Below are 27875 nucleotides of genomic sequence, written 5' to 3'. Positions count from 1 at the left end.
TGGTTAAGACCACCTGAACAGGCATTTGGTAATAATAAAAGCAAACAGGCCCTTTAATAACTCCAGCTAATTTGTGCATTAAATGCATCAAGTCTGATAAATAATAATGTTGTAAATACAGATAAAGTTGTGGGGATAAATTTTAAAAACTAAACCTAGAAGAACAGATGGCAATTGACAAAATGGCCCAGATTCTGCGGGCAGCTGTTAAAAGATGGCATTCTCACTGTCCTCAAAGAAAACGCTCAGGTTTAGTGGGCTCTGTGGTGTTAATTTCCCCTATTATGCCAATTTCATCTTAGTGCCATCCATAGGGGATCTCTGGCATCCAGGAACAGTGAATTCACCAAGCAGGCTGAGCAGCCAAGATGTAAGAATTCTCATAGACAGCAAACTAAGATGTAAAAAGTGCTATCAATCACTTTTGAATAATTTTACAGACAGCGCAATAAAGATTGGGGCATACACATGGGATTAAGGTAGAATCTGAAATATCAAATAAACTTTAAAAAATGAATTATTCTTAAATTTTTTTGAATTTTTAATCATGAAATGGAGGGAATGACACTCCACACATCTAAAATTAGCTTTTCAGGGCCAGAGAGGTTGTTCAGCAGTATTTATGACTGAGTATGCCATTTAAAATTCAGTTAACATCTCATTCAACACAGCTCAACTTTTTCAATGGAAAGAGAAGCAGAGTTAACATTTTAGGTCAGTGACCTTTTATCACAACTGGCAAAGGTTAGAAATGTAATAGGCAGCTGAATTTTACCAGTCCTTCGACGCAGTGGGTCGCAGCAGGGGGGGGCTGTAAAATTCTGCGGGGAGAGGCCCGCCTCGACCCATGACGTCGAGAAGGACCCGCCACATATTACCAGCAGCGGGGGGACCTCTGTGCGCCCCCCTCGCCACCTGGCACCGGGCCCTTGACCTGCACATTCAAATGAACAATAAGGACACATAACGTAATCTAGCTGCAGGCGGCGGCCATTCCACGCCGATTTTATGGCCGCCATTTGTCCTTCGCGCACCTTTGGAACTCCGTATGGAGTTCCAAAGCGAGAACCTGGTAGGGAGGGGGGGAGGAATAAAATTTGCAGGACAGGAGAGGTGGAGGGAGTGGGGAAATCACTTTTCATTAGATGTAGGAATGGTGGTAAGGGGTTGAAGGGCAAATGTTTGAAGGTTGGGGGGGGGGTGGGAAAAGAGTTCAGGTAGGGAAAAAGGCAAGTGTTGGTCATTTTGGGCATTGAAATTACCATTGGAGGGGTTGGGGAAGGGCCTCCATATCTTTATTATTTGAGAAATAAAAAATCCTAATACAGTGCTGTATTTTTCATGTTTGTGCGTTTGGCTGGGGCTGTTCATTATTCTGTCATTTAATACCTTCTTTGCACCAATGCTTTTTCTTTCACCATACCATTAGCACACTCTTTGCCTTTTCCCCATGACCTCCTTGTCAGTTAATCTCTCTGAACCTCTGTCCTATCAACACCTTCCCTTTTTTCTCTTTTCCGCCACCCCCGCTTTATGTGCTTAAAACCGATTACATTTCTAATCTTTTCCAGTTCTGATTAAAGTTCACTGACCTGAAATGTTAACTCTGCTTCTCTCTATACAGATGCTGCCAGACCTGCCAAGTATTACCAGCAGTTTTTGTTTTTATTTCAGATTTCCAACATCCATAGTATTTTGCTTTTATATCAACGTTTTCAATGTTTTTTATAGTGAACATAGTGCGTAAAAAGTTGAAGTGAATGTCAAATCACTGATTCTGTGCTGAATGCATCTGTGAAGACTGCAACAGCACCCCTGTGGAGTTGTAGGGTGTCAATGACAGCAAATTTTGGATTTCTGCAGTTAACTCAGCATGTGAAGACGCCAGAAGTTTTTTCAATTTGATGAAGTAATGATGGCAAACGCTGACAGTTTCAATGTCATTGTAACCACAAATTTTAGGCCAATGTGTTCTCCACTTAACATTGATGATTTTGAATTACTTATTGCTACACTGATCAAATTTACATTGATACGTACATCTGACAAACATAAATTACCACACAGAATTGTTATGTAGCCATACAAACAATCTATCATGAATGGTTCTAAAGTTGCTGACCCATTATAATACAAATGTTGTCTAGATGTGGATGTGGCATTTCATGATTTTGAGCTTTCTGTACAGTTAATATGTAGACAGAGGATGCAAAAACATAATTTGCACACGTACCCGAGAAGTTTCTTGTGGCAAGCATTGTTGTGAGAATAGCTCCCTGGAAAAGTTGAAGAAAACAAAAATGATGAACAACTTCTGGCAAAGCAGATCTTATAAACAACTAAAATAAAATATCAAATGACGCATGAATGTTCTGGTACAGCTTAACAGGCAGATTTTTTTCATGCTAATTGACTTTTCAGCCATTATGAATGTGTATTTGGCCAAATCAGTGTAAGTTTTGAGTTTTGTTCATGCAATATTTATAGCGACATGCAAAAATAAACTGAGGTGAATTACCACGTGAAGTGTTGCACCACTTTTACACCAATGGAAAAAGATTTGGGCATGCTGATGTCAGGAAAGGTATCTACACAAAACGTTTCATTTATGTACCCACTGGATCACTAGCGTGAAACAGGAGCAATTTGCTAAAGTGGATAGAAATAACAGGCCAGTCTTTAAAAAGACAGTTCAGTCTGCACAACTGAGCAGTATGCTGGGGAACAATCAGACAAGAAGGTGCAGTGCCTGGCACACACACTTGGTTCTCAGCTTGTCTAATTAATCTTTTTCTGATACTTTTTTGTAGAATGTCTACAATGCAACCAGCTGACATATGCAGCCTAACAAAGAATGCTGTGAAACTAAGGCACAGAAGATGTCATAATGTGAAGACACAGACTTGCAATTCCTCCAAGGAATTTGACATTGGGAGACACAGACTGCTGGGTGTTCTTGGCAGAAATGTCATTTATGCCATCTGAAGGGAGATGGTACTGGCAGTGAATGCCAACATTCACTTACAACAGTGCAGACCAGTGCTGTAATAAGTTCAATGAGTGTACCAGGGGAGGCAAGCCAACACAATGTTTATAATCTCCTTTTCTTCCTTGTCCATCCTTGGCTCCATTTTAAAACAACATTTCCACAACTAACTCTTCACAATGCACTCCTTTTAAGAATCGGGGCTCCAACTGGGGGAATCTTTTGCTATGGCTATCCAGTACTCTGAACAGCAATTACTTACATGTACAACTGTAAAATCCCTTCATCCACTTGGCACATACTCAACTGCGAGTCTTCCTCACAATTATTCAATCTTTATGCAGGAGAAATTGGTGCACCATGTCCACAAGAACCTGGCAACCAACACAGTACCCACAGCTTGAAACATCACATGCACTATAAGGTAAAGGCCACAGATCTCATGGGAAGGCACTCTTGTCAGGCTGCCAGGAAAATGCTGCAGTGATGTAGTCAGTAGAGGGTCCCTGTCAGGTGCAAGCTGCCATAAAAGGAAAGCCACTTTAGTCCCACGACTCTTCAGTAGAGCATGAGCAGCCAATCAGAAAAGGGTGCTCAGCAAGAGGCCATATTCTTTGAGATCTTACCTCAACTTCACTGAGGACCATTGCAGAGATGCCTTTACTTCACAAAAGAGGGTGTCACTGAAATCTGCCAACAGTTGCAGCTAAATCAGAACAAGGACGGCATTGCCTGTGGCTGTTGAGGTGACCTGGGCTAGTAATTTTTGCATGTCTGGCTCCTTCCAGGCTGCTGCTGGAGATATATGCAATACCTCGCAGTTTGCAGTGCACTGTGTTACAACCATGTGAGAAAGAGGTCTAGGGTTCCTTCTCAGCCTTCACCTGGTCTTACTGCAACAGGGTTTAATTTTAAACACACCGTGTTTTTAGCTCCTCCGTGGTGAATCCTTGTTCACCGCTTTCCAAATATAAGGCAAAGAAACCAGCACAAACAGGCTTTCTTAGATTTAAAGAAGAAAAGTTGAAATTTATTAAACTTGAACTTAAACTCTAATTTGATTGATGCCTACAGATACACATGCCCACACTAGCATGCATACGCAATACACGCATGCAAATAGAGACAGAAAATTACAGAAGAAAAATGAAGTGAAAAGTTTGAGGCAATATCTGAAGAGTTTTTGTTATGGTTCTTCGAGCTCACTGTCGAGTCCTTGATTGTAGGTAGATCCTTCTTTTCGCTGGGGCCCAGTATTCTTCTTAAACCTTGTTTGCTGTAGAAGACTTCTCTCTCGGGGTTCATGTGTCTTCAGTGGATTCAGAGGCTTGTGAGAAAGAGATGGGAGCAGACAGGAGAGATCGCCTCAGTTCAGGAGCAAACAGACTTTCTGCCTTCAAACTCTCTGTGGCCAGTTCAAAAGAAAACCCTGGAACAGCCAGGTAGTCATGTGACCAGCTGGTCTAACCAGTCCTGGCCCTTGTGGATTGTATCCTCCTTAGCAGGCCCTGGAATGCACTTCCTCACCTTCGAAAGGTCTGTTAGTATGTAAATGTTTTTTTCCAGCCATGGCTGATCTGTTTAACAAGTCATTTCCTTGCTCCAACAGTTAAAAATCAATGTTCGTGACAACATTGATATGCCTCATTCTTGGCAGGTGGGGGCCTAGCATGACAACTGCTACATAAGGGACATCACTGAGGCGAAGTATAGTTTAATATCATTCTCACATACAAAAGATAAGCAGGTGGAACGAGCATGAGGGTTTACATGGCTTGCAGATTCCCCTTGGTCCAGGGTGCCATTGATTGTATGCATATTGCCTCTGCTTTATTTATGCCTCATCTAAACTCGGCTATTTTCATGAAGCGAAGGGGTTTCCACCTCCTTAATGTGTAGTTGGTGCACGCTCACAGGCAGCACATCATGCTGTTTCCTGCCTGTTACCCTGCAGCTGTCATGATTCCTTCATTCTGTGGAAGTCTGTGTCACCTGTATTTGACTCATCATGGCAAGTCAAAAGCAGGCTACTGGGAGACAAGGTTTATCCACTCATGACATGGCTCATCACTCCGGTGTGGAACCCACCCGCATGTGCACAACAGGCCTACAATGAGAGCCATGCTAGTTTGAGGAACATTATAGTACACTCCATCGGGATGTTCAAGCAATCTTTTCGCTGCCTGGACAACTCTGGAGGAGACTTGTGGTACTCAGCCGAGTGGGTAACAAGACTGATAGTATGCTGCACAATCTTGCCATTATGAGGGAACAGCCCTTGCCACCACCTATCAGGTGAGAAGCTGAGCAACAGGATCCTGAAGAACAGGAGCAGGAACAAGAGGAGGAGAAAGTGAAGGAACAGGAAGTTCAATAGGAAGTGGAGGAACAGGAAGGGAAGCTGTCAGGGTTCTACATGATCAAATAATTAATGAGGAATACCAGTGTCCTCCATGACAGCTGCCTATTCATCACAGTCTCACGCTCATTACCTTTCCTCTATCATTGTCCATCACATTGTCCTCTTTCCAAAACAAAAACCACCAGAAAATGCACATTCCAATCCAATTTTATTAATTAAATTATTACATAATTCCTACAAAAATAATCACTCCTGTGCATTTCCTTAGTGCCTGTCTTTCATGTGCGTTTGCCCATCTTAGTGCTCCTATGAGGTGCTTCCCTAGTGGCTGCAAGATAGCTGGTGCAAACATAGAAATATAAATAGGTGCAGGTGTAAGCCATACACCTTCCCCCACCCCCAAGCCTGCTCCGCTATTTAATAAGATCATGGCTGATCTTCAACCTTAATACCATTTTCCCGCCTGATCCCCATATCCATTGATTTCCTCGAAGTCTAAATCTGTTGATCTCAGCCTTGAATATACTAAACAACTGAGCATTTATAGCCCTCTGGGGTAGAGTTCCAAAGATTCGGAACTCTCTGAAAGAAGAAATTTCTCCTCATCTCAGTCTGAAATGCCTGTCTCCTTATCCTGAGACTCTGCCCCCTAATTTGAGACTCTCCAGTCAGAGAAAGCAACTTTTCAACATCTACCCTGTCAAACCTCTGAAGAATTTTATATATTTCAATTAGATTACCTCTCATTCTTCTAAATTCCAGGAAGTATAAGCCCATTCGACTCGATCTCTCCTCATAGGAACAATCCTCTCATTCCAGAAATCAATCTAGTGAACATTTCCTGCATCTCCTCTAAGGCAAGTATCTCCTTCCTTAGGTACAAAGATCAAAACTATACACAGTAGTCGAGGTGAGGCTCTCGCCAAAGCTCATTGCAATTGCAGCAAGATTTCCTCACTCTTGTACTTCAACCTCCTTGCAATAAAGGCTAACAAACCATTTGCCTTCCTAATTACTTGCTGTACCTGCATGTTAACATTGTGTTTCTTGTAGGACACCCAAATTTCTCTGAACAGTTAACAGCTTTTCACCAATTAAAAAATATTCCTTTTTTCCATTCTTCCTACCAAATGAATAACCTCACACTTTCCCACATTATATTCCAGCTGCCACCTTCTTGCTCACTCACTTAACCTATCTAAATCCCTTTGAACATAGGAATTAGGAGCAGCAGTAGGCCATTCGGCCTGTCGAGCCTGCTCAGTCATTCAACCAGATCATGGCCGAAGACTATGCATGGAATATTCTCACCTTTGTCCCTGCTGAAATGGCCTTCCCTCCTCTCGCTCATGGCCTCCAGCATTAGATCCAGGCAGGGATCGATGAAGCGGGGATCTGCCCTCCCCTAGTGTCAGGCCTCCAGCTCCCCTGTGATATCTCACTTCCCTCTGGTGCTGTGGAAGGCAAATCCATCCCTCAGTACAACCAGCAGCCTCAGTGATGGTTGCCGTGAAAGAATACATAAGCCTCACACTTGATCTATCCCACTGCCATTTTTAATCCCACTGGCTCTAAGAGGACAGGAAACTGGTTTCCATACCAATTAAGGCTTTTCCATTTGAAAATTGCATTCTGAAGCAGCTTCCCTCAGAAAGTAGGTTTCAGACCCAAAACCAGACCCAGTTCCTATTTCCCATTCTATCATGAAAATCTAGCCTTTTGTTTCTCAATGGAATACAGATTCATTGAGAATTATTAAATATTTCTTTAAGCACTTGCCATTGCTCATCTCACATTCCTGGATAGGTGCAACTCCAACAACACTCAGGAAGCTCAACACTATCCAGGACAAAGCAGCCCGCTTGATCGGCACCCCAACCACCACCTTAGACATTCACTCCTCCACCACCGATGCACAGTGGCAGCAATGTGTACCATATACAAGATGTACTGCAGCAACTCAGCAAGCCTCCTTTGACACTGCCTTCTAAACCCGTGACCTCTTCCACCTAGAAGAACGTGGACAACAGACGCATGGAAATATGACGACCTACAAGTTCCCCTCCAAGTAACATGCTATCCTGACTTGGAACAATATCGCCGTTCCTTCACTCTTGCTGGATCAAAATCCTGGAACTTCCTTCCTAACAGCACTGTTGGTGTACCTACACCAGTTGGACTACAATGGTTCAAGAAGGCAGCTCACCACCACCCTCTCAAGGGCAATGAGGGCTGGGCAGCGACACCCATATCTCATGAAAGGATTTTAAAAAAAGTCAGAACTGCTGGCTGTGAAAGTAAGATTGCGTTATAGTGTCACTTCATGTTCACTGCATTTTTCCTCTTCCTCCTCAGAATGGGAAGGTTCTGGCTTATGAGCATCTGAAATGAAAAATGGACAAGGGTTGGGTTATGTTGAGGGGAGAGCAGCAAGTATGAATTGCCTGTTTAGAATATTTGAAGCTTGTGAGGCAGAAGAGATTGAGGGATGAGAAAGAAATGGGATGATAGGAGGAGGATTAGGCATGCAGACACCCTCATCGATTGCTCAAGGCCCACCAGTGGCCATGGCCTCAGGTGATGCCCCTTCCCATGATGGCCAGCACTGACTCGTCCATGGGGATTAAACAGTGCAGGTGGGGTTGTCCTCCTCCAGTTCTTTCCTGCTGATTCTTGTTATGTACCACGTTCTCCTCAATAGGGAGGGAAGAGGGTAATGTGGTTTTGACATAGCTGCCAATGTGTGTGAGCTGTGAGGGTGAGGCTTGTAAAAGTGCTATATATGTGAAGGTGAGGTAATAAATATGAATTCAAGGGTTGAGTATTGATTGAGATTGTTAGTAAGTATGTGATGGGGCAGAGTGAATTAAGCAGTGGACGAGGCTCATGGTGCAGTTGGTATGACATACCATTCGAAGATGAACTATTTATTGTTATGAGTTGTCTGATGCAACATAAATGAGATGTGTGGAGTCCAGTTATGCTGAAGATCTCAAACAGGTTGATTACAGCTAAACTATTATATATAGTACAGAGCCAACTATTTACAGAACCTTACTCTGGGTGTTACAGTTGCAGCTGACTCAGACTGGTAGTCACATGACTGCATCCTGGTACTCAGCTCATTAGCATATTACGATCTTAAAGGCAATCATACAACACTTACCTTGACAACTCACATCAAATTGTTTAACTTCTTCCTGCACTGTATCTGTGTTCTTTGAGCAACACACCTGGCACTGACCTTCGACCTTACTACTTCTCACTGCCTTCTGAACAGATGTCTGGAGGGCCTCCTGGCTCCACTGTGGATACAGGATCCACATCTCGCAACAAGGTGCAATGTCAGAAAATCTTGGTGCTCGTTCTCTCGCATTAGCAGCCATTCCTCAAGGTATTACAGTCCAGATTCACCATTTAGCAAACTATCAACACTTCATGCAGCCACAATACACTCTCCTTTAAGAGGGGCAGGCTGCCTTTAAGTAGCAGGAGCCACTCTTGACATCAGGCCACTTGCTGATGCATGCAGCCAGTGAACAGTGCAGGTAGTGCTGGCAGCATGGAGAGTAATTTTAAAATAGCAGGCATCATTAATTTAACATGCTGCCTGCAACATGTTAAGGACAGGTGGGATGGGGATGGTTCTCCCTTTTTCACCTCTTGGCTGACTGAAGACAGTGTCTTGTTGAAAAAAAAGTTTCATCCCGTGCGTTTTAATGGTCAGCAAACAGAAAAATGACAGGTTTTCTCGGAAGTTTAAAAGAAAGATAGATGTTTATTGTACAACAACCGAAAATGTATGCAACAAATATGCATGCGCGCACACACACGAGATTAAAAAATAACATGCATTTATCTTTGATGGGTGAAAAGTGTCCTCTGATTAACTTGCGTTTCCACGGGGTGAAGACTTAAAGCGGTGCAGGCCTGTATTCTTTACCCTTGTTCACTGAAGAAAGACTTGGGAGGTTTAGGAAGATGGATGCACTGCTGCAGACTGCTTTTGTTATATTCCAGCCAAAGGTCACTGGCGAAGTCCTGGTATGATTTCTCAGGTAGGGAGTTCAAGGCCAAACTCCAATCGCTGCTAACATGTAGTTCAAAGATGCTGTTCTTAGGCAAGGCCCTTTCTCTTCGATGGCATAGATGGATCTCTCCCTTCTTGTGGCTTATTATGCACAGAATGTCTCTTATTAAAAATCCTCAGCGGAAACCTGGTTTCTGCCACATCACCAGAGGTTCACTCTCACTGTTCTCATAAATGGTGTCTAATGGTGAGGCCATTGTTAGACAATGGGGTCTGGATGTCACTTATCTTCACTCCATCTCGATAAAATGGAGTTTTTCACACCCATTCTGTTGCGTTTGAATTTGGATTCACTAGGTCTACAATTAACCCAATTTGTTGGAGAGAAGTAGCCATTAAAACAGAATAGGTTGCGTACATTTTAATGCCTTCTCCAAGGCTTGTCCAGACATGAAGATTGGCTGAGGGGTCTTGCAGTTTCTCTGTGTATTAGCAGTCTCGAATAAGGTCACCTTTTTTTATTCTTTCATGGGATGTGGGCGTCACTGGCCAGCACTTGTTGCCCATCACATCTGAGTGGCTTGCCAGGCCATTTCAGAGGGCAGTTAAGAGTCAACCACATTGCTGTCAGTCTGGAGTTACATGTAGACCAGACCAGGTAAGGACAGCAGATTTCCTTCCCTAAAGGACATTAGTGAACTAGATGGGTTTTTACAACAATCGATGATTGTTTCATTGCACTGTGACTGAGACTAGCTTTCAATTCCAGATTTTTTAAAAATTAATTAATTGAACTTAATCATGAATTGAATTTAAATTGCATCAGTTGCCACAGTGGGATCTGAACCTGTGTCCCCAGGGCATTGGTCTGACCTGACCTTTTGACTCCATTTTGTTTTGTAGGAAAAGTGTCCGTTTTGGGTTTGTATTGTAAGTTCGTTATATAGTTCATAATTTCTCCTTGCCTGAGGGTGACAAACGCAATGAACATACACTGAGTTCATGGCGCACTGCTATTCCCATGCCCATTTTCAAGAATTAGCCAATTTAATGCCTGTAATGCTTAAACATGCATAAACACATGCAAGGTAAAAGAATTACAAGATGGTTAACCTTGTGGCTGGAGCCACTCTTTTGCGTGGAAACTTCTCATCAGCCTTGGCTTTCCATTGAAAGTAACAAGCAGCATTGTTTAGACAAGTATGGCTAGGTATAGATATATCTTTCGTCCATCCCTAACCTTACAGCAAAAATAGTAGACTTGATTGTGCAACCAGCATTTTGTAATGGGTATTAAGGATTATAAATTACAGATGTAAATTGTAGTCTGCAGGTGGACACTTGATACATCCTTTTGGAACATCTTATTCTGGTACAAAAGAAACACTCACCGGGAAATGTATTTTTCATACCCCACCCCTACTCTTGATGTCACAAGATACGAACTCTGCATAATATATTTTGTATAAAAACCAAAGAACATCTAAAATTAGATTGAAGATTATATCTTCATGTTAAGGGAATAGAGCGGAATGATATCTGACCTTCAGTTTTCTTCTAGCATTGAATTTCTTCAGGCATTCCACAGTCTCCTGTCTGTGCATACAAGAAGCAACAGTCGATCGTTGCTGCAAAAAAGAAAAATGCAAGATAAGCATTATTGTTTGTACAAGTGTTATGTTGCATAATAGTACCATTTTATAAGTTAGATTTTTAAAAAGCCACTACAATTTGTATATAATAATGCCTCTTTAGGTACTCATACTACTGAATAACTCATATGAGTATGGCCAAGGATAATTGAGTTTATCAATGCTCACCCTCTGCCTAAGAGGCTTGCACTACCCTCCCCAATTGTTAGTAATGCTAACACCTGGAGGAAGCAAATAGAAACAACTGTGGCCAATTTCAGGCAAAATTCTAAGACACTTATATTTGCAAGTACATTTTTAAAAAGGTTTGTGACAATCAGTTTTGACATAGCAGGCCAAAATCCAAATAGATTTGATCTCACAACCTTTGTTTTTGTTTCTCTTCCAGTCTTTCAGTACCACATTTAAGAATGTTTCTGGTACACTACTGCAGAAAGCCCATAAATTTTTAAATTTTTTTTAGTAGAGATACAGCACCGAAACAGGCCCTTCGGCCCACCGAGTCTGTGCCGACCATCAACCACCCATTTATACTAATCCCATATTCCTACCACATCCCCACCTTCCCTGTATTCCCCTACCACCTACCTAAAATTAAAACAAAGCTCTGCCTAATTTTATTATTAGCACTAAAAAAATTCCATCAGCAAACTAAACACAACTTCTACAAATTTTCCGGCATCTAGGTAATAGGGCGTTCTACTAAATGTCTCAGAAAACAAATAAAGAGAAAATTGTCAATATCACAAAATTAGATATCTGTTACTACAATTTGCCTGGAGTTAAATGTGTTGCAGTTTAAAGCATTTACCTCCTGATATTTTCTGGAAACTATATCCCTGTAAAGTAATTTTGCATCTCCAACACCAGGTTCCCCTTCCAATGCTCAGCTGCAGTCTTGCAAACCATGCAGTAAACAATAACTCCCTCACTTGAGCAAATTTTAAAAACACTCAATGTGGCTGGGACATATATAAGGTAACAAATGATTAGGTGCCCAAGGTGTTACTGGTGGGTCAAATCCAGCCTGTGAACGCCTTCAATCCAACTCATGGTTTTTACTTTTGTTTGCACACTGAGTGGTTGAAACTTCAAGGTTAGAAAAGCTGCTTCCAGATTGCTGCATTCAGACCGTCGAAGGAGTAATGTTTTTGCACCAGACAGGAAGCACTTTTCAGACCTGCGAGGTTTACAGGCTGGCAGATCATGCCAGAAGCAGCAAAAATAGAAGTGACAAGAGTTCTTGGGGGCAGGGAGAGTTCTTTGCTGCATAGTGGAGCTTTGATTTTTTTTGCGTAAGGGGCTCGATTGTTAGCGTGCAGAGTTTAACTTTTAGTATGAAGGGCTTGGATCTTTAGCCTGGGAGACCTGGGATTTTTAGCTTGAAGGGATTGAAGTTTATGTATAGGGGCTTGAATTTGAGTCACATGTGATCCATTCAAAGTTTGCTATATGGATTTGCTTCTCTGCTCCAAAATGTTGATATAATGTATTGTATTGAACTGGTTGAGATAATGTATTGAGATAGCTGAGCATTTTGACTGGAAATAGGAGCATTGAGATGGTTGATGGCTACCATGGCAATGGTAGCATCTATATTTTGTTATACTGTGTTACTGCTTCTCTGCTGCCCTCTCTGTTGGGGAAGTGTAAATAAAAAGTTCCACAATGGTTGCCTACAGGAAGACTCATTTTAGATTTACTCAGTGAATACACAGCAATGGGCACCCTGGTCTAGGGAAATAATGAGCCATGCACAGAACCCTACTTACATTCTTCACATAGATTCTAGTTTCATTACAATACATTCTTTCATGCTCCTCCAAGATTTCAACAGCTCATCTTGGCTGAAACTTCAATTAAGTATTGAGAGAGTACTGCACTATTGGAGACATTAAACTGAAGCTGCGTCTGCCCTTCAGGTGGATAAGAAAGATTGCAGAGCACTACTTGAACACCAAGGGAGTTCGCTCGGCATCCTGGATGATATGTATCCCTTTAATCAGCTCTGCTGAAAACAGAGTAACTGGTTTGCTGTTACTGAGGCCTTATTGTGTGCAAATTGACAGCCATATTCCTCTACATTGCAATAGTAACTACACTTCAAAAGTAATTTGTTGCCTGTAAAGAGCTTTGGGTCATCCTAAGGACATGGAAGATAATGTAAAGGGAAATTTTTTAAATCTTGATACCATTGAATGGGAACAGATTTTTTTTTAAACTGATAACTCCACACACACTTTTTAGATTGTACTTCCAAATAATGATCCCAGAACTATCAGTAATAAACCACTGCTTATAAATTTGCACAGTATAATCCAGTTGTTATTGATGCAAAAAAGGAAGCAACTTACACAAATCCATGGATGTTTCAGGGCTTCCGAGGCTGTGATCCGCTTGGCAGGGTTTATTGTTAACATTTTATTGATAAGATCCTTAGCTTCTGGAGTCACTGTATCCCACTCTGGTGATGGGAACTACAAAGCAGATGAAGTAACAGAGCTGACTCGACAATTATCAGCAAATTGGTTTTTGTCTGTAAAACCTTTGCAATTCACAGTAACGCCAGACTTATGGGGACAGCTGGTTTGTTTAAAATTCAATCAACTAAAAATTATTTTTGGAGGAAAACGTATAAATTTAACTCTTTCTAACTGAAAAATTATTAGTTTGAAAACATACTTAAACCTCTTCCAAATCATCTACAAGACCCTGGGCAACTGATTTCCTCTCTGAACTGCTGAAAAGCATTCCCTAATTGAAATGATTTGAAAAATTTAGACGTGTCTTTTAATTCTAATGATTGACCTTATGCAGGACACCGGAATTCCCACTGAAGAAATCACAGGGCAGTCAACAACGTCTATTTATATAGTGCCTTTAATCTTGTAAAATGTCACAATGCACTTAGGAGTATTATCAAACAAAATTTAACACTGAGACACATAAGATGATATTTGGGCAGATGATCAAAAGCCTGGTTGAAGAGATAAGTTTTAAGAAACATCTTAAAGGAGGAAAGAGAGGTAGAATGGTGAAGAGGTTTAGGAAGGGAATTCTGGAGCTTGGGGCCTAGGCAGCTGAAGGCGTGGAGCCAATGGTGTAGAAGTTAAAATGGGGATGCGCAAGAGACCAGAATTGGAGGAGTGCAAAGATCTCGAAGGGCTGTAAGGCTGGATGGGGTTACAGAGGTAGGGATAATGATGGGCCAATGGAGGGGTTCGAAAACAAGGATGAGAATTTTATAATTGAGGCATTGCCAGACCAGGAACTAATGTAGGTCAGCGAGCAAGGGGTGCTGCGTGAATGGGACTTGGACTTGGGTTGGGACATGGGCAGCAGAATTCTGGATGTTCTCAAGTTTATGCAGAATGGAAGATGGGAGGCCTGCCAGGAGAACATTGAAATAGGCAAGTCTAGAGGCAAGTAACAAAGGCATGGATGAGGACCTCAGCAGCACATGAGCTGAGGCAGGAGCGGAGTTGAGTGATGTTATATAGGTGAAAGTAGGTGGTTTTGGTGATGGAGCAGATGATATGTGGTTGGAAGCTCATCTCGGAGTCAAATATGATACTAAGGTTGTGAATGGTCTGGTTCAACCTTAATCAATTGCTAGGGAGAGGGATAGAGTCAGTGGCTAGGGAATGGTGTTTGTGGCAGGGGGCGAAGACAATTGCTTTGATCCACCCATTATTTAATTGGAAGAAATTTCTGCTCATCCAGTACTGGAGCAACCTGACAATTTAGAAACAGTAGAGAGGTCGAGAGAGGTGGTGGTGAGGTAGAGTTTGGTGCCTTCAGTGTACATGTGAAACCTGATGTGTTTTTGGATAATGCTGCCAAGGAACAGCATGTAGCTAAGAAACAGGAGAGGGCCAAGGTTAGATCCTGGGGGATTCCAGAAGTGACTGACAGAAATGGGCTGATAAGACAGTGCAGGTGATTCTCTGGTAACGACTGATTAGGTAAGAATGGAACCAGGCAAATGCAGTTCCACCCAGCTGGACAACAAAGGAAAGGCATTGGGGGGAATGGAGTGATCAACCGTGTTGAAGGCTGAAGGTCTGAACATAATTCAGCCACCAATATAGGCTACTCATAAAGGGCAGAATTTTCACCCAGTACAGAGGCAAATGGGTGTGAAAATTCTCTCTTACTTGAAACAGCGGGCTGAAGCTCCTTCCATGCTGGAGCATCTCCTATTGGCCTTCCAGCTTTGAGAGCTTGCGTGCCATCTTTATTGAACAGCAAGCCCTCTGGTCACTAACTGGCCAAATCAGGGAAAATCACTGCCGTGTGACTGTTTCCCACATAGGGTGGGGTCAGGACTCCCACTTGACCCTGACATCAGAATTCCAACCCAAAAGGCAAAACTCTTCCCATGGTTTTCCCCAGGAAGACCAGCAGCCAGAAAATCAAGTTATGAATCTCACGCACTTCTGCTTGTTGCCACTAGGATGTAGAAATGATGTACAATGTATATTACACTTCACAGGCCTGGACCCAAGATATTACAGAATTGTTATAGTGAGAAATTGTGTAAACACAATAGGAGAGTGAAGCAGAGGAAAATGCTCATTCATCAGCTGGACATAAAGGGCGGAATCTTACACCTTTGAAGATTGAAGATCTGAACCAAAAACGGGTGCCTGGCCGCCCACCTGCATGATCTTACTGGAGGCGTTCAAGCAAGGGGCCATCTCCGAGAGTGCCATCCAATTAAGGACGGCTGCCTCAATGGGAGAGCCCGCAGTGACGTCCTGATGGGAGAGCTGGATGCTGCTGCGGCAGGCAGCAGAATGCGAGGCAACTCAAGATAGAAGCATCCTGGAAAATGTGAGACATTTTTAAAATTATTTGTCATCACAGTTGCAAGGCCATCGTTGTGGATGGGGATCCTCTTCTCAGGATGGCCTGTGGCCACAGCTGTGACCCTATGGCAGAAGTGGCTCTGTGGGAGGGCTATTAAATAAAGGAGGCCTCATTGGCCCCATGGCCTGGCACTGGGAGGCCGCTTTCAGGGACCCGTTGGCCTTCGCCTGCAGCTTGGGGCCTGTCTGCCGCTGCTAAAATCCCAGCAGCGTTCCCAAACTGGACGCAAGTGGCCAGTTAATTGCCACTAATTGGCTACCTACAGCTACCAGCAGGTTGTCGCTCTCATTGTTCACCTGCCTCCAGCAAGATCACCCAGAAATGGGAGCATGCTGGGTGACCGATCTTAAGTGCTATTCTGTGAATTGCACTCCCTGTTCACCTCCAAAGCTGCCTTTGCACAGTTAGTAAGATTCCCCCCAAAATGTCTCCTAACTTAACACTCTGAAGGCTATGTTTGTGTGAAGCTTCTCTATGAGAATTAACCTTACATAAGGTCAATCCACTTCTTATAGAGGCTGGAATCAAAGAACAGATGGAATGCAATTAGTTGAATGCTGTTCATCTATATAATCCAGCTTTTAGATGAAGCCTTTGTTGTTTTTTCCTTCCACCTCCTATTTCTTGGAATGACAGATTTCTAGAGATTTTAGCAAGTTGCCTATCAAAATAAAGAGTTTTATTTCTTGAACAGCTTGTAAATCTAATTGATAATGGCACTACACACCTGCTCAGTTATCACAACATTGCTCCAGAAGTGAACGTACCAACATTCAAAGGCAACATGAGCATAGAAAGTTTGAATGTGACTGAATATATTCTATGAAACGGTATGCTGATAGACCGATCCACCAGGTTAGGTGTAAAATGTCAATTAAAAAGATTGCTGACTGAGAGTACTAGGTTTTGCGCTTTGGGGAAAGGAAAAAAAATGCAAAGAATAGGAAAATTGTAATTTAGGTGGTACCCTTTGCAATATTTACCTTTTGAGTGATGAGCAACACATTACTTATAGGCAGTCAAAGATAAAAAAGCTCCACATGTATTAACAAAACATTTTCTAGTGCTTGCGTTAGCAGGAGGTATTCGATTTACTTACATCATAAGCACCAGCCTTGATCTGCTGGTACAGCCTGTGCTGATCTTCATCCCAGAAAGGAGGGTAACCAACCAGTAGTATGTACAGAATAACACCTGCCAAGATTAAAGAAATACTAAATGCCTAAACCGTATTAGTGTGGTTAAAACATAGTTGGGCTGTCAAACAGAACAGGTTAAGACCACATTAATTAATATGCTTGAAAATACAGATTGATACTTAATTTAAAAAAAAAGTTTCAACACAATTAAGGATGTCACCTTCTCAAGTGTTTGAAGCTGGGCAGTATATACACTCTTTCCAGCACCATGAAAACTGAGGTGACTAGCAGCTGACGGCTGTTTCTGTACAGCCTTCAACCCAAATATCTTAGCCTTTAGTTTTCAGTAAATATAGGTTTCTAAGGCTAGACTGGAGGCTTCCCAATACTTGATCTGTAAGGAAGATGAGGGCTAAATCCATGACAAGTGAAATAAGAAGGGTTATCTTAGAAATCATCACAGTGAAGACTAATGGACCCAATCTCTCTATACAGAGCTGTACATTAGCCTATAAAGATTGGACTGAAACATAGCAGATACCCAGAAGGGGAGGTCAGCCGTTCTAATAATGCTAGAGTTGCATGCTGCACTGTAACAGGATTCTCATTAACAGAAATACCCAGTTCTGATACCACCTGGACCGTGAACTCAAACACCGGAAATGAATTAAAACCCTTACAAAAAGAGTTAATTAAAAATGATGAGAGATCAAATCCACTGGATAAATAAAGTGCAATGTTTAACAAGGCTACTTGTTAAATTAACCATTCTATCATAAATTTAGGACCAAGGGAGCATTGCTTGTTGAAATTATTACATTTCAATCTAAATTGTGATGATGAGACAAGAGAAGAAACTAATTTATTCAATGGTTTCTGTGTATATTACTGGAATGCATAAAACAATTACATTTGAGTTTTAGCGCTTCCAGCATGAATTAAATAGGTTTGAAATCAGGACTTAAGGTATTGGCATCCCCAAGAAGACTTTTTGATTAATACGAATATCTTAGATTTGCTTTATCAACTTTTGAGCATTCCTCATATTTTCATTGTCACTCTGGTGCTGTTGATTAGAGGGAAGAGTAAAGTGTCTTGGGGAAACTACTGAGCTTTAGGAAAATAAAGTCAAATTAACATTTCACAGTAAAACGCCACATACTAGTCACACCAATGCAAATACAATTACTGAAACACATGCATTATCTACATTAGCCAGCAGGTGGGTAGTACCTCTTTAACAATATTTGTTGGGAATGCCAAGCAATGTGACAAGGCAACGTAAATGGGAAGTTTTGATTATGAATTTGTGGGATGGGTGAAGGAAAAGTAGATGAAAGTTTAATATGAATGAACCCAAGATAGACTGATAGAGAAATACAAAATGAGCCTATGCTGAGCTAGTTTTGAGGTGCTACAATCTCATATTGTGCAGCAGTTGGGATGCTGCAACTGTAATCTAGGAAAGGAAAAGGAAACAGCCATGGTTTCCACTTCTGATTTCTATCCAAGAATCCCTGTTGCAAGCATTTTTATACATCTTGCATTTAAGAAACTAAAGCATGTTGTTCATAACTGTGCACTGAATTGTCCGTTCAACATGAAGCTCTTAACAGGTCTTGTTAAATACTCAGATAATCAAATATCCTGGAAAGTCTTACTTTACTCTGTCCTCGTGGAGGACAGTGACATTTGGAATAATGTGAAGATGTCAGATCCCTACCTTCAACAATGACATTGAAATGAGCCACAACATTGAGGCACATAGGGCTCTAAATTATGAAAATATTCAGTGGCCTCTGATTCAAGAATAGGTGGCATGAGACAGTTTTTTTTAAAAAAAGAAAATACCTGTTAAGCATGCTGTTTAGCTTGGATGCATGAAGGACACTACAAAACTAACAAGGCTCAAGTAAGACAAAAAAGACAATATAGAAAGCATCACAAAGTATTTTACGAAGAGAGAGAGCAGTGTGAAAAAGATAAAAAGGAATAGACAAGGCAATGGATGGAGAGAGATGAGAAGAAGTGACGAAAGCCTGCTTTGAAATGAGTTCTAATTAAGTTTTTAAAAAGTGGAACAAAAAGTTGCGAGGATTTCAGGAGGGAGCAACTGGAGCCAAGGTGGCCTATGTTTCTGCCACAAATAGTGGGGATTCTTGGGGGGTGGAGGGGGGAGAGAGCGGGCGCAGCAGGGTGGGGTGTGCATCCTCCTGTCCCCAAACACTAAATGCTAGAAACAGATTCCCAGCAAAAACAGTTAACACAACAGAATACAAACTAAAAAGTCCCATGTTTAATTCCTGGTCTGTGCTGAGCTACTTGATTTCAACCAGAGCTCAGGTGAAGTGTTACAATTGGCTTCAGTGCTCTTGTGCGAGGAAAGGGGTAAAAGAGCTATGGTTCCTGTTTCTCATCAGTATCTAAGAATTCCTACTAGAAAGCTGTATGGTTGGTTATTTTTAATAGATATAGATATAGATATAGAGAGAGAGAGAGAGAGCAGAGAGAGAGAGAGAGCAGAGAGAGAGAGAGAGCAGAGAGAGAGAGAGAGCAGAGAGAGAGAGAGAGCAGAGAGAGAGAGAGAGCAGAGAGAGAGCAGAGAGAGAGCAGAGAGAGAGCAGAGAGAGAGCAGAGAGAGAGCAGAGAGAGAACAGAGAGAGAGCAGAGAGGAGAGAGGAGAGAGGAGAGAGGAGAGAGGAGAGAGAAGAGAGCAGAGAGCAGAGAGCAGAGAGCAGAGAGCAGAGAGAGAGAGAGAGAGAGAGATAGTTCAGAAACAGCACAGGAACTCTCGGACCAGTGGAGCATATCAGGAGAGAGAGAGGAAGGGACAGACAGTTTAAAAACAGCGTGGGAACTCCGGGAAAGCAGAGCACTTTCGGAGGGGTGGGGGGTGATGGGGGTGGGGAGAGAGACACAGAGAGAGATATAGAGAGACAGAGAGAGTTTAAAAACAGAGCGGGAACTCGAAGTGTGACATCACAGGAAAGTCGTTAGTTGATTGGCTGGTGAGTATTTTGCTATTTTGCTCATTTATCTTTCAAAACTCAGGTAATTTCTCAGTAATTGTAAGTTTTTATTAGTGTTAGTAAAGTTTAGTAATTAGTAAGTTGATTGGCCGCTAAGTGCTTAGTGTAAGGGACAGTGTGTTAGGGAAGATCTATAAATAAAAAGAACTCAAACTTTAAAATAAATACCTAAAATACATACCTGTGCAATTAAGAAACATATAACTCTTAGCTGTAGGTGATACTAACATTTAAGAAGCACAGTAAATTGTAGTATACAAAGAAATTATTTTAAGTTAAATAAGAAAGTAAATTAAGTAATTAACATAAGTAACAATGGCAGGACAGGTGCTGTGTTGCATCTGTGGAATATGGGATCGCCTGGACACCAACACAATCCAGGACAAACACATCTATAGAAAGTGTAAGCAGGTAGAGGAATTCCGGAGCATGATTATTGATCTGGAAGCCGAACTGCAGACATTGCACAACATCAGGGTGGGGGAGAGATACCTGGACATTTAGTACCAGAAGACGGTCACACCCCTTAGAATAGGGTCAGCAGTAAGGGACAGGAAGGTGTAACCGTGAGGGAGGCAAGTAAAGGGACTGAGCAGACAGTAGCGGAGGAGCGTTTGCAACTGTCAAACAGGTTTGAGGTGCTTGCAACCTGCGTGGACAAGAGCGAGGTCTGCAGGGTGGATAAGCAGACTGGCCATCGCACCACGGTACAGGAAGCCACTCAAGCAGGGGGAGCAAACAGTAAAGCAGTGGTAGTTGGGGACAATAGTGAGGGGAATGACACCATTCTCTGCAGCAAAAAGCGAGAGTCCAGGAGGCTGTGTTGCCAGCCCTGTGCCAGGGTTCAGGACATCTGCTCAGGGCTGGAAAGGAACTTACAGTGAGAAGAGGAGTGTCCAGTCGTTGTGGTCCATGTAAGTACCAATGACATAGGCAGGACAAGGAAAGAGGTTCTGCATAGTCAGTATGAGAAGCTAGGCACCAAATTAAGAAGCAGAACCTCAGAGGTAATAATCTCTGGACTATTACCTGATCCATGTGCAAATTTGCATAGGGCAAATAAGATTAGGTAAATGAATACGTGGCTCAAAGGCTGGTGTGGTGGAAGTCGGTTCCGGTTCGTGGGATACTGGTACCAGTACTGGGGAAAGTGGGGGCTTTACCATTGGGACAGTCTTCATTTGAACTGCGCTGGGACCAGAGTTCTAGTGAGCTGCGTAACTAGAGAAGTAGAGAGTTTTAAACTAAATAGTGGGGGGCAACGGATCAAATTTGGAAGATGTGGTAAATCGAAGAGTAGAGACAAGGCAAGAGAGAAAGGTATTAATATGGGAAATGATAAACAGACCGTGACAGGAAGGGACAGAGAGTACAAATCTAAGACTAAATCAGCAGATAAGGCTAGAAGTTACAAAAGTAATAAAAGAATAAAACTAAAGGCTGAATGCGCGTAGCATTTGAAACAAAGCAGATGAGCTGTTAGCGCAAATAGAAATAAATAAGTACGATCTGATAGCCAGAGACATGGCTGCAGGATGACTTAGATTGGGACCTGAATATTGAAGGGTACATGACATTAAGGAAGGACAGGAAACTGGGAAAATATGGAGGGGTGGCTCTGTTAATTAATGATGGTATTAGTGCAATAGAGAGGGATGACCTAAGTTCAGGAAACCAGGATGTCGAAGCAGTTTGGGTAGAGATGAGAAATGATAAAGGCAAGAAGTCACTTGTGGGAGTGGTGTACAGGCCCCCTAACAGTAACCACACTGTAGGACAGGGTATAAAAGGAAGAAATAATGGGAGCTTGTCAGAAAGGTACAGCAATAATCATGTGGGATTTTAATCTACATATAGACTGGAAAAATCAGATGGGCAAAGATAGCCAAAGGGAGTTCATAGAATGTTTTCGGGATAGTTTCTTAGAACAGCATGTTCTGGAGCCAACCAGAGAGCAGGCTTTATGAGACCTGGTATTGTGCAACAAGATAGGATTAATTAATGACCTCACAGTGAAGGTGTCTCTAGGCAGAAGTGATGCATTGGTTTTAATTTTCCAACATTCTCCAGATTCGGGGAAGTTTCCATTAGATTGGAAAATAGCAAATGTAATTCCTTTATTCAAAAAGGGAGACAGAAAGCAGGAAACTACAGGCCAGTTAGCCTAACATTTGTCTTGGGGAAAATGTTAGAATCTATTATTAAAGATGTTATAGCCAGGTAATCAGGCAGAGCCAACATGGTTTTGTGAAAGGGAAATCTGTATCACCAATTTATTGGAGTTCTTTGAAGAAGTAGCATGTGCTGTGGATAAAGGGAAACTGGTGATGTACTGTACTTAGATTGCCAGAGGCATTTGATAAGGTGCCACATCAAAGGTTATTGCAGAAAATAAAAGCTCATGGTGTATGGGGCAATATTTTGGCATGGAGAAAAGATTGGCTAGCTAATAGGAAACAGAGTAGGCAAAAAAGGGTCATTTTCTGGCTGACAAGATGTAATGAGTGGTGTGCCGCAGGGATCAGTGCTGGGGCCTCAACTTTTCAGAGCTTATACAAATGACTTGGATGAAGGAACCAATGGTATGGTTGCTAAATTTGCTGATGACACAAAGACAGGTAGGAAAGTAAGTTGTGAAGAGGACATAAGGAGGCGACAAAGGGACTGGGCAAATATCCGTTAAGTGCAGTATAATGTGGGAAAATGTGAAACTGTCCCCTTTGGCAGGAAGAATAAAAATGAAGCATATTATCTAAATGGTGAGAGATAGTAGAGCTCTGACATGCAGAGGGATCTGGATGTCCTCTTGCATGAATCACAAAAGGTTAGAATGCAGGTTCAGAAAGTCATTAAGAAAGCTAACAGAATGTTATTGTTTATTGCGAGGTGAATTGAATACAAAAGTAGAGAGATTTTGCTTCCGACATACAGGGCATTGGTGAAACCATATCTGGAGTAGTGTACAGTATTGGTATCCTTATTTAAGGGAGGATGTAAATGTGTTGGAAACAGTTCAGCGAAGGTTTACTTGACTAATATCTGGAATGGGCGGGTTGTCTTATGAGGAAAGGTGGGACAGACTAGGCTTGTATCTGCTGGAGTTTAGAAGAGTAAGTGGCGACTTGATTGAAACATATAAGATCCCGAGGGGTATTGACAGGGTGGATGCGTTTCCCCATGTGGGAGAAACTAGAACTAGGAATCACTGTTTAAAAATAAGGGGTCGTCCATTTAAGACAGAGATGAGAAGAAATTATTTTCTCTCAGCGGGTCGTGAGTCTTTGGAACTCTTCTTCAAAAGGCAGTGGAAGCAGAGTCTTTGAACATTTTTAAGGCAGAGGTAGAGAGATTCTTGATAAGCAAGGAGGTGAAAGGTTATCAGGGGGTAGGCGGGAATGTTGAGTTGAGGTTACAATCCGATCAGCCATGATCTTATTGAATGGCAGAGTAGGCTCGAGGGGCTGTGTCACCTACCCCTGCTCCGAATTCGTATGTTTGTATGTCTGGTGAAGACATAACCAAGTTGGCTAAAATGTCCTCTCTACCTGATGGAATATCATAAATACAATGCATTTTACTTACCACAAGCCCACATGTCCACTGGCTTTCCATATGGATCTTTCCTTAATACTTCAGGAGAGAGGTACCCTGGTGTACCAGCAAAACCTGTGGATTATCATGGCAATAGAATTGATTTCAAATAAATTTTATGTTTTAGTAAACAGCTTTGTATTTGTACAATTGTATTTTCCCTTTAATATCTGGTTAGGATGATGCGGAGAACCATTAACCCAAATTTTATGCGGATGGCAAATTTTAATTGACATCCAAAAATCATTTAAATTATGTTTTACTGATCTTCATTACACAGTAGCTTTGCAGGAGCCTCCACAGATCATGAAGACATCACGGCCAAAATTTCAAAAAACAATTAGAGAGAAGCAAAACACATTTCCCATTTAGCTGGTGATAAAAATTCAAAATGTTAATAATCTGCTGACAAAACACTGGGAACAAAGAAACTGCGGTCGCAATAAATTATTTCATTTGCTTCCCTCTATTAATATTTAAAACAGACACCTACAGTAGCTGTATTAGTACAACAAACACCATCACTTGGACCTCAAGCCTCAATATATTGGTCCAAATCAGATACCACCGGGGTAATTCTGCCTTTGAACATCATGAAAAATGGGTGATATCAGTTCAGCCACCCATTAAATTCCCCTCTTGATCTTTGTTTCTATCTTCAACAGAATCGGAAATCAGGATGGATGTCAACAGGAAGCCGCGCCGATATCTTTCTTCTTACACTATTGTCCCAAGGCAAAAATTATTGCATACATTCTTTGTACAATTCTTATGGCTGATCAGAGAGTGTACTGTATTGCATATCAGTGTGTTTGTAACTCTTTGTTGCTCTCACAGCAAAGAAAACCTCAGGGGAGAATGGGGGGGCGGGGGAATCTATCCTCTTGTTAGCTTATATTCCTTTTCCACAGGCATAGCCTCCCTCCCCTTCAAACTGCTTATCATTACCCTGTGTCATTGTTCCATAGTTCTGAGCTTCTAGATACAAGTGTCACGCATAATGGAAGTACGATGCTACAACAATCATGGCCAACTCTGAATAGTTATGAAAAACTGACTTTGTGTTTACAAAATGAACCTTTATTCTTAAAAGTGAAGGATCCAAAATGGCTACTGAAGAAAAAGGGATTGGTCTTTTGTGCATTCAAACAGTGAAACAAAGACAAAGGACAAATTTTCAAAGCTAAGAGGTGTCAATTTCACCCCATCCTAAGAACATTCTAGAATTAAATGTCTTCTTCTGAAACAAAGAAGGTGTGAAGTAGACGCATCTTGGACCATTGTGTAATCACCATGGGGAAGAGATGAGAACAGCTCCGACCAGGAGCTATGAGGTAACACAGCTTTACCTTAAAAAGTCAGAATGAGACAGAGAGAGAGAGAGAGAGAGAGAGACAGAGACAGAGACAGAGAGAGAGAGACACACAGAGAGAGAGTGAGAGACAGAGAGACACAGAGAGAGAGACACAACATCCTAACAGCTTGTGTTCCAGCCAAGCCAGAAGGCACATGCCCTGATATAGAATCCTACATCTACGTTATACAGTAGTGAGAGCTGGAAGTGACCCACCATCTTCAACTGAAACTTCGATCAAGAGAGAAATCTACAATCATCTCAGGCCTGCACTCATCAAAGATTTGATTTCCAAGAGAATCCAACAGGTTTATCGTGACCTCCTCCACACACCCCCCCCCCACTAAAAGGTATCTTCCTTTATCCCTTCTCTATTTGTGTGTCTGTGTGTGTTTGTGGGTGCGCGCGCGCGCGCGTGCGTGCTTGAATGCAGTTGCGACAATTTTGGATAAAGCGCATTGATCAAGAAACAATTAATTTTCTGTTTTTTAAAACTTACAAGAAAACCTGTTGTTGGCTGTATACTTGAAAAAAAAACACCAAGGGAGCTAAACTCTTAAAAAAAAAACTTGCTGCAGTAAGATGGGGAGTTGAACAGTGGTAACCACCCATGTTGCACCACGTGGTCTTAATACGAGGGAAAGACCAAAATTTATTTGGTGACTCGCCCTGAGAACTGCAAAGCGATGAACAGTCACTGCTGCTCTCGGCACCTTAAAAGATGGTCCTTGGATTGCAAAGGGTCATCCAAACTTGCCTTGGCAGGAGCCATAAGAATTTTTGTTTTTAAAGAAAACCCTAGCTAGAGATTTTTAGATAGATGATTTATCAAGAGTGTGCTGATGTGATCTATTAACTGGCACCAAGCTGAAGGAGACCAAACATTTATTTTACAATGTACTCACCAAACCATGCTTGCTGGTCTCCTTGGACTTCAATTGCCAAACCAAAATCTGCCAATTTCACAGCTGCTCCCTTCATTTTACTAGCTAGGAGCAAATTCTCTGGCTTCATTTTCAAGAGGTGGATGAAAAAAATAAAGATTTAGTAAACCATCAAGTTATATTTTTTCTTAACCCTTACATAATAAACTGTTATTCTTAAGCAAAATGTTCAGACTCAAAGTTATCAACTAAATGGTTGCCAAAGCATTATAGATCAGAAGTCTCATTTATTCTCCAAAGCATCAAACCCACACAAGAAACCACTTACATTAATCAACTTCTACCGTTGTTCCAAAATTACAAGCAATGGCATATAAAATTTGTTCTACAGCTTTCAGCTTTACTTCACTTATAAGTAAATAAATTAGCCAAATATTTATGTTGAACAGAGAACCAAACATTGAAACTACACAGATTATTCCTCTGTGATTGCTCAATGACAGTCAATTTAAATCACTATCAACTAAAGCAGTCTCCAAGTTGGCACTATATCTAATTTAGCTAGAATGCCTTTGTATCCCAAATCCAACCTATTAAAGCTTCACAACTCTATAGTGCTTTGAAAGGCTTCTCAACTGTTAACTGTTTTTCCGGTTCGTTTAGTGTTCAGAAATAAATAAATCTGAAATACATAAAGATTATAAAATTACACCTCTTAAATGATTCCAGATCAGTTAAAATGTTGAAAAGCATCTAGTAAAAGAGAAAATAGAAGGCAAACCAAAAAACTGTTCAGAAGGGTATATCAATTAACATTTTAGTAAATATATAGGGCATATCATCAGAATTATCGGTAAATAGGTTAACGCTGGACTTGTTTGCTTTCTGTTTAGCTGAAAATTTGTGAACAAATTGGGATCTTTTGGTGAAATTTGTCATACTACTTTCAGCCAATAGAAACTGAATATTGCTGAGACAATTGTTCTGTAATGCCTACTTGAAGTCATAAAGACTGATGCTGTAAAGTATTATAAGTTGTAAGATAAAGATACATTTACTATTTTATTTAGATCATAACTATAGTGGTTAGTAACTCTAAAATTGGTTTCCACTGAATTACACCATATTACTACATTTAATCTGTAAAAAAAAAACACTAATGTGTAAAGAGCCTTGAAGCACAAATTGTGTTTAATTCCCAATCCAGTGGCCAGTGGTTCGACCTTAGGAACAAGTGGCAATTTAAATAATTTACCTCAATTAGTTCTCATTTGGAGCTTACAATGGAAGGAAACCATTCCCTCCATCCCCCTCACCCACCCCAAGGGAAACCAGCTATAATCAGCCTGACTCATCCAAATCTTCTGCAGACACACAGGGGGGAAATTCATTCATGCAATGCTACTTCAAAGCAGCACTACACAGACAAAGTTGATTCCCCAGGTGCAGACATTGCCCATGTCATGGGCTGCTACCTACACAACCCGCATGAGTTTCTTCATTGATATCATTGCAAAAACCCACACGGGCCACACAGCAGGGCCGAACATGCTGTCTGGCTCCGAGGAATTGACATAGTCTGCATAGCATTGTTAGAGGTTGCATTATGTGTACGAATTTCTTCCTCCATAGTATTATGGGCAGCAGTGACTGGTAAGCTGAAAGGACAGGTTAAGTTAAGTGTGTGTACATAGTTGTAAAGTAGAAACTTTAAAATGAAAATCCATATTTCACATCTTTACAGTTCTGGAATCATTCCAAATTCTGCCCTGTCCAAGAACTTAAGTTTGATTTCATAGAACACCAAGAATCTAAGTAGTGTAAGCTGATCAACAATAAACCACTTAAGATAAGGTAACTTATTAAAATGCCCTAAACATAATACAGTTGCTGGCTAAATCCAGTATGAAAGTTGCTGAAAGTTAATCACGTGCGGAACACATAAGCACAACGGTAAAACAATGTTTTAAGATTGA

At 41.4% G+C, this 27875-nt stretch overlaps 1 protein-coding gene across 9 annotated transcripts in view; it reads right to left on the bottom strand.

Annotated features, from left to right (window-relative positions):
* LOC137373923 (calcium/calmodulin-dependent protein kinase type II delta chain) overlaps positions 1-27875 on the bottom strand; it is a 485051-nt gene that overhangs the window by 79133 nt on the left and 378043 nt on the right. For all 9 annotated transcript variants that reach the window (XM_068039605.1, XM_068039544.1, XM_068039577.1 and 6 more), the window contains exons 7-12: positions 25921-26023; positions 23653-23736; positions 17002-17096; positions 13385-13507; positions 10923-11006; positions 2234-2276 (exon numbers count right to left, since the gene is read on the bottom strand). In XM_068039605.1, the coding sequence (XP_067895706.1) occupies positions 2234-2276; positions 10923-11006; positions 13385-13507; positions 17002-17096; positions 23653-23736; positions 25921-26023 (532 nt within the window). The remainder of the gene's footprint in view (positions 1-2233; positions 2277-10922; positions 11007-13384; positions 13508-17001; positions 17097-23652; positions 23737-25920; positions 26024-27875) is intronic.

Source organism: Heterodontus francisci, chromosome 1, assembly GCF_036365525.1.
Source record: "Heterodontus francisci isolate sHetFra1 chromosome 1, sHetFra1.hap1, whole genome shotgun sequence".
Classification (NCBI taxonomy): Eukaryota; Metazoa; Chordata; class Chondrichthyes; order Heterodontiformes; family Heterodontidae; genus Heterodontus; species Heterodontus francisci.
Note: the sequence above shows the minus strand (reverse complement) of the source record. Positions and strands in the feature narration are given on the sequence as shown.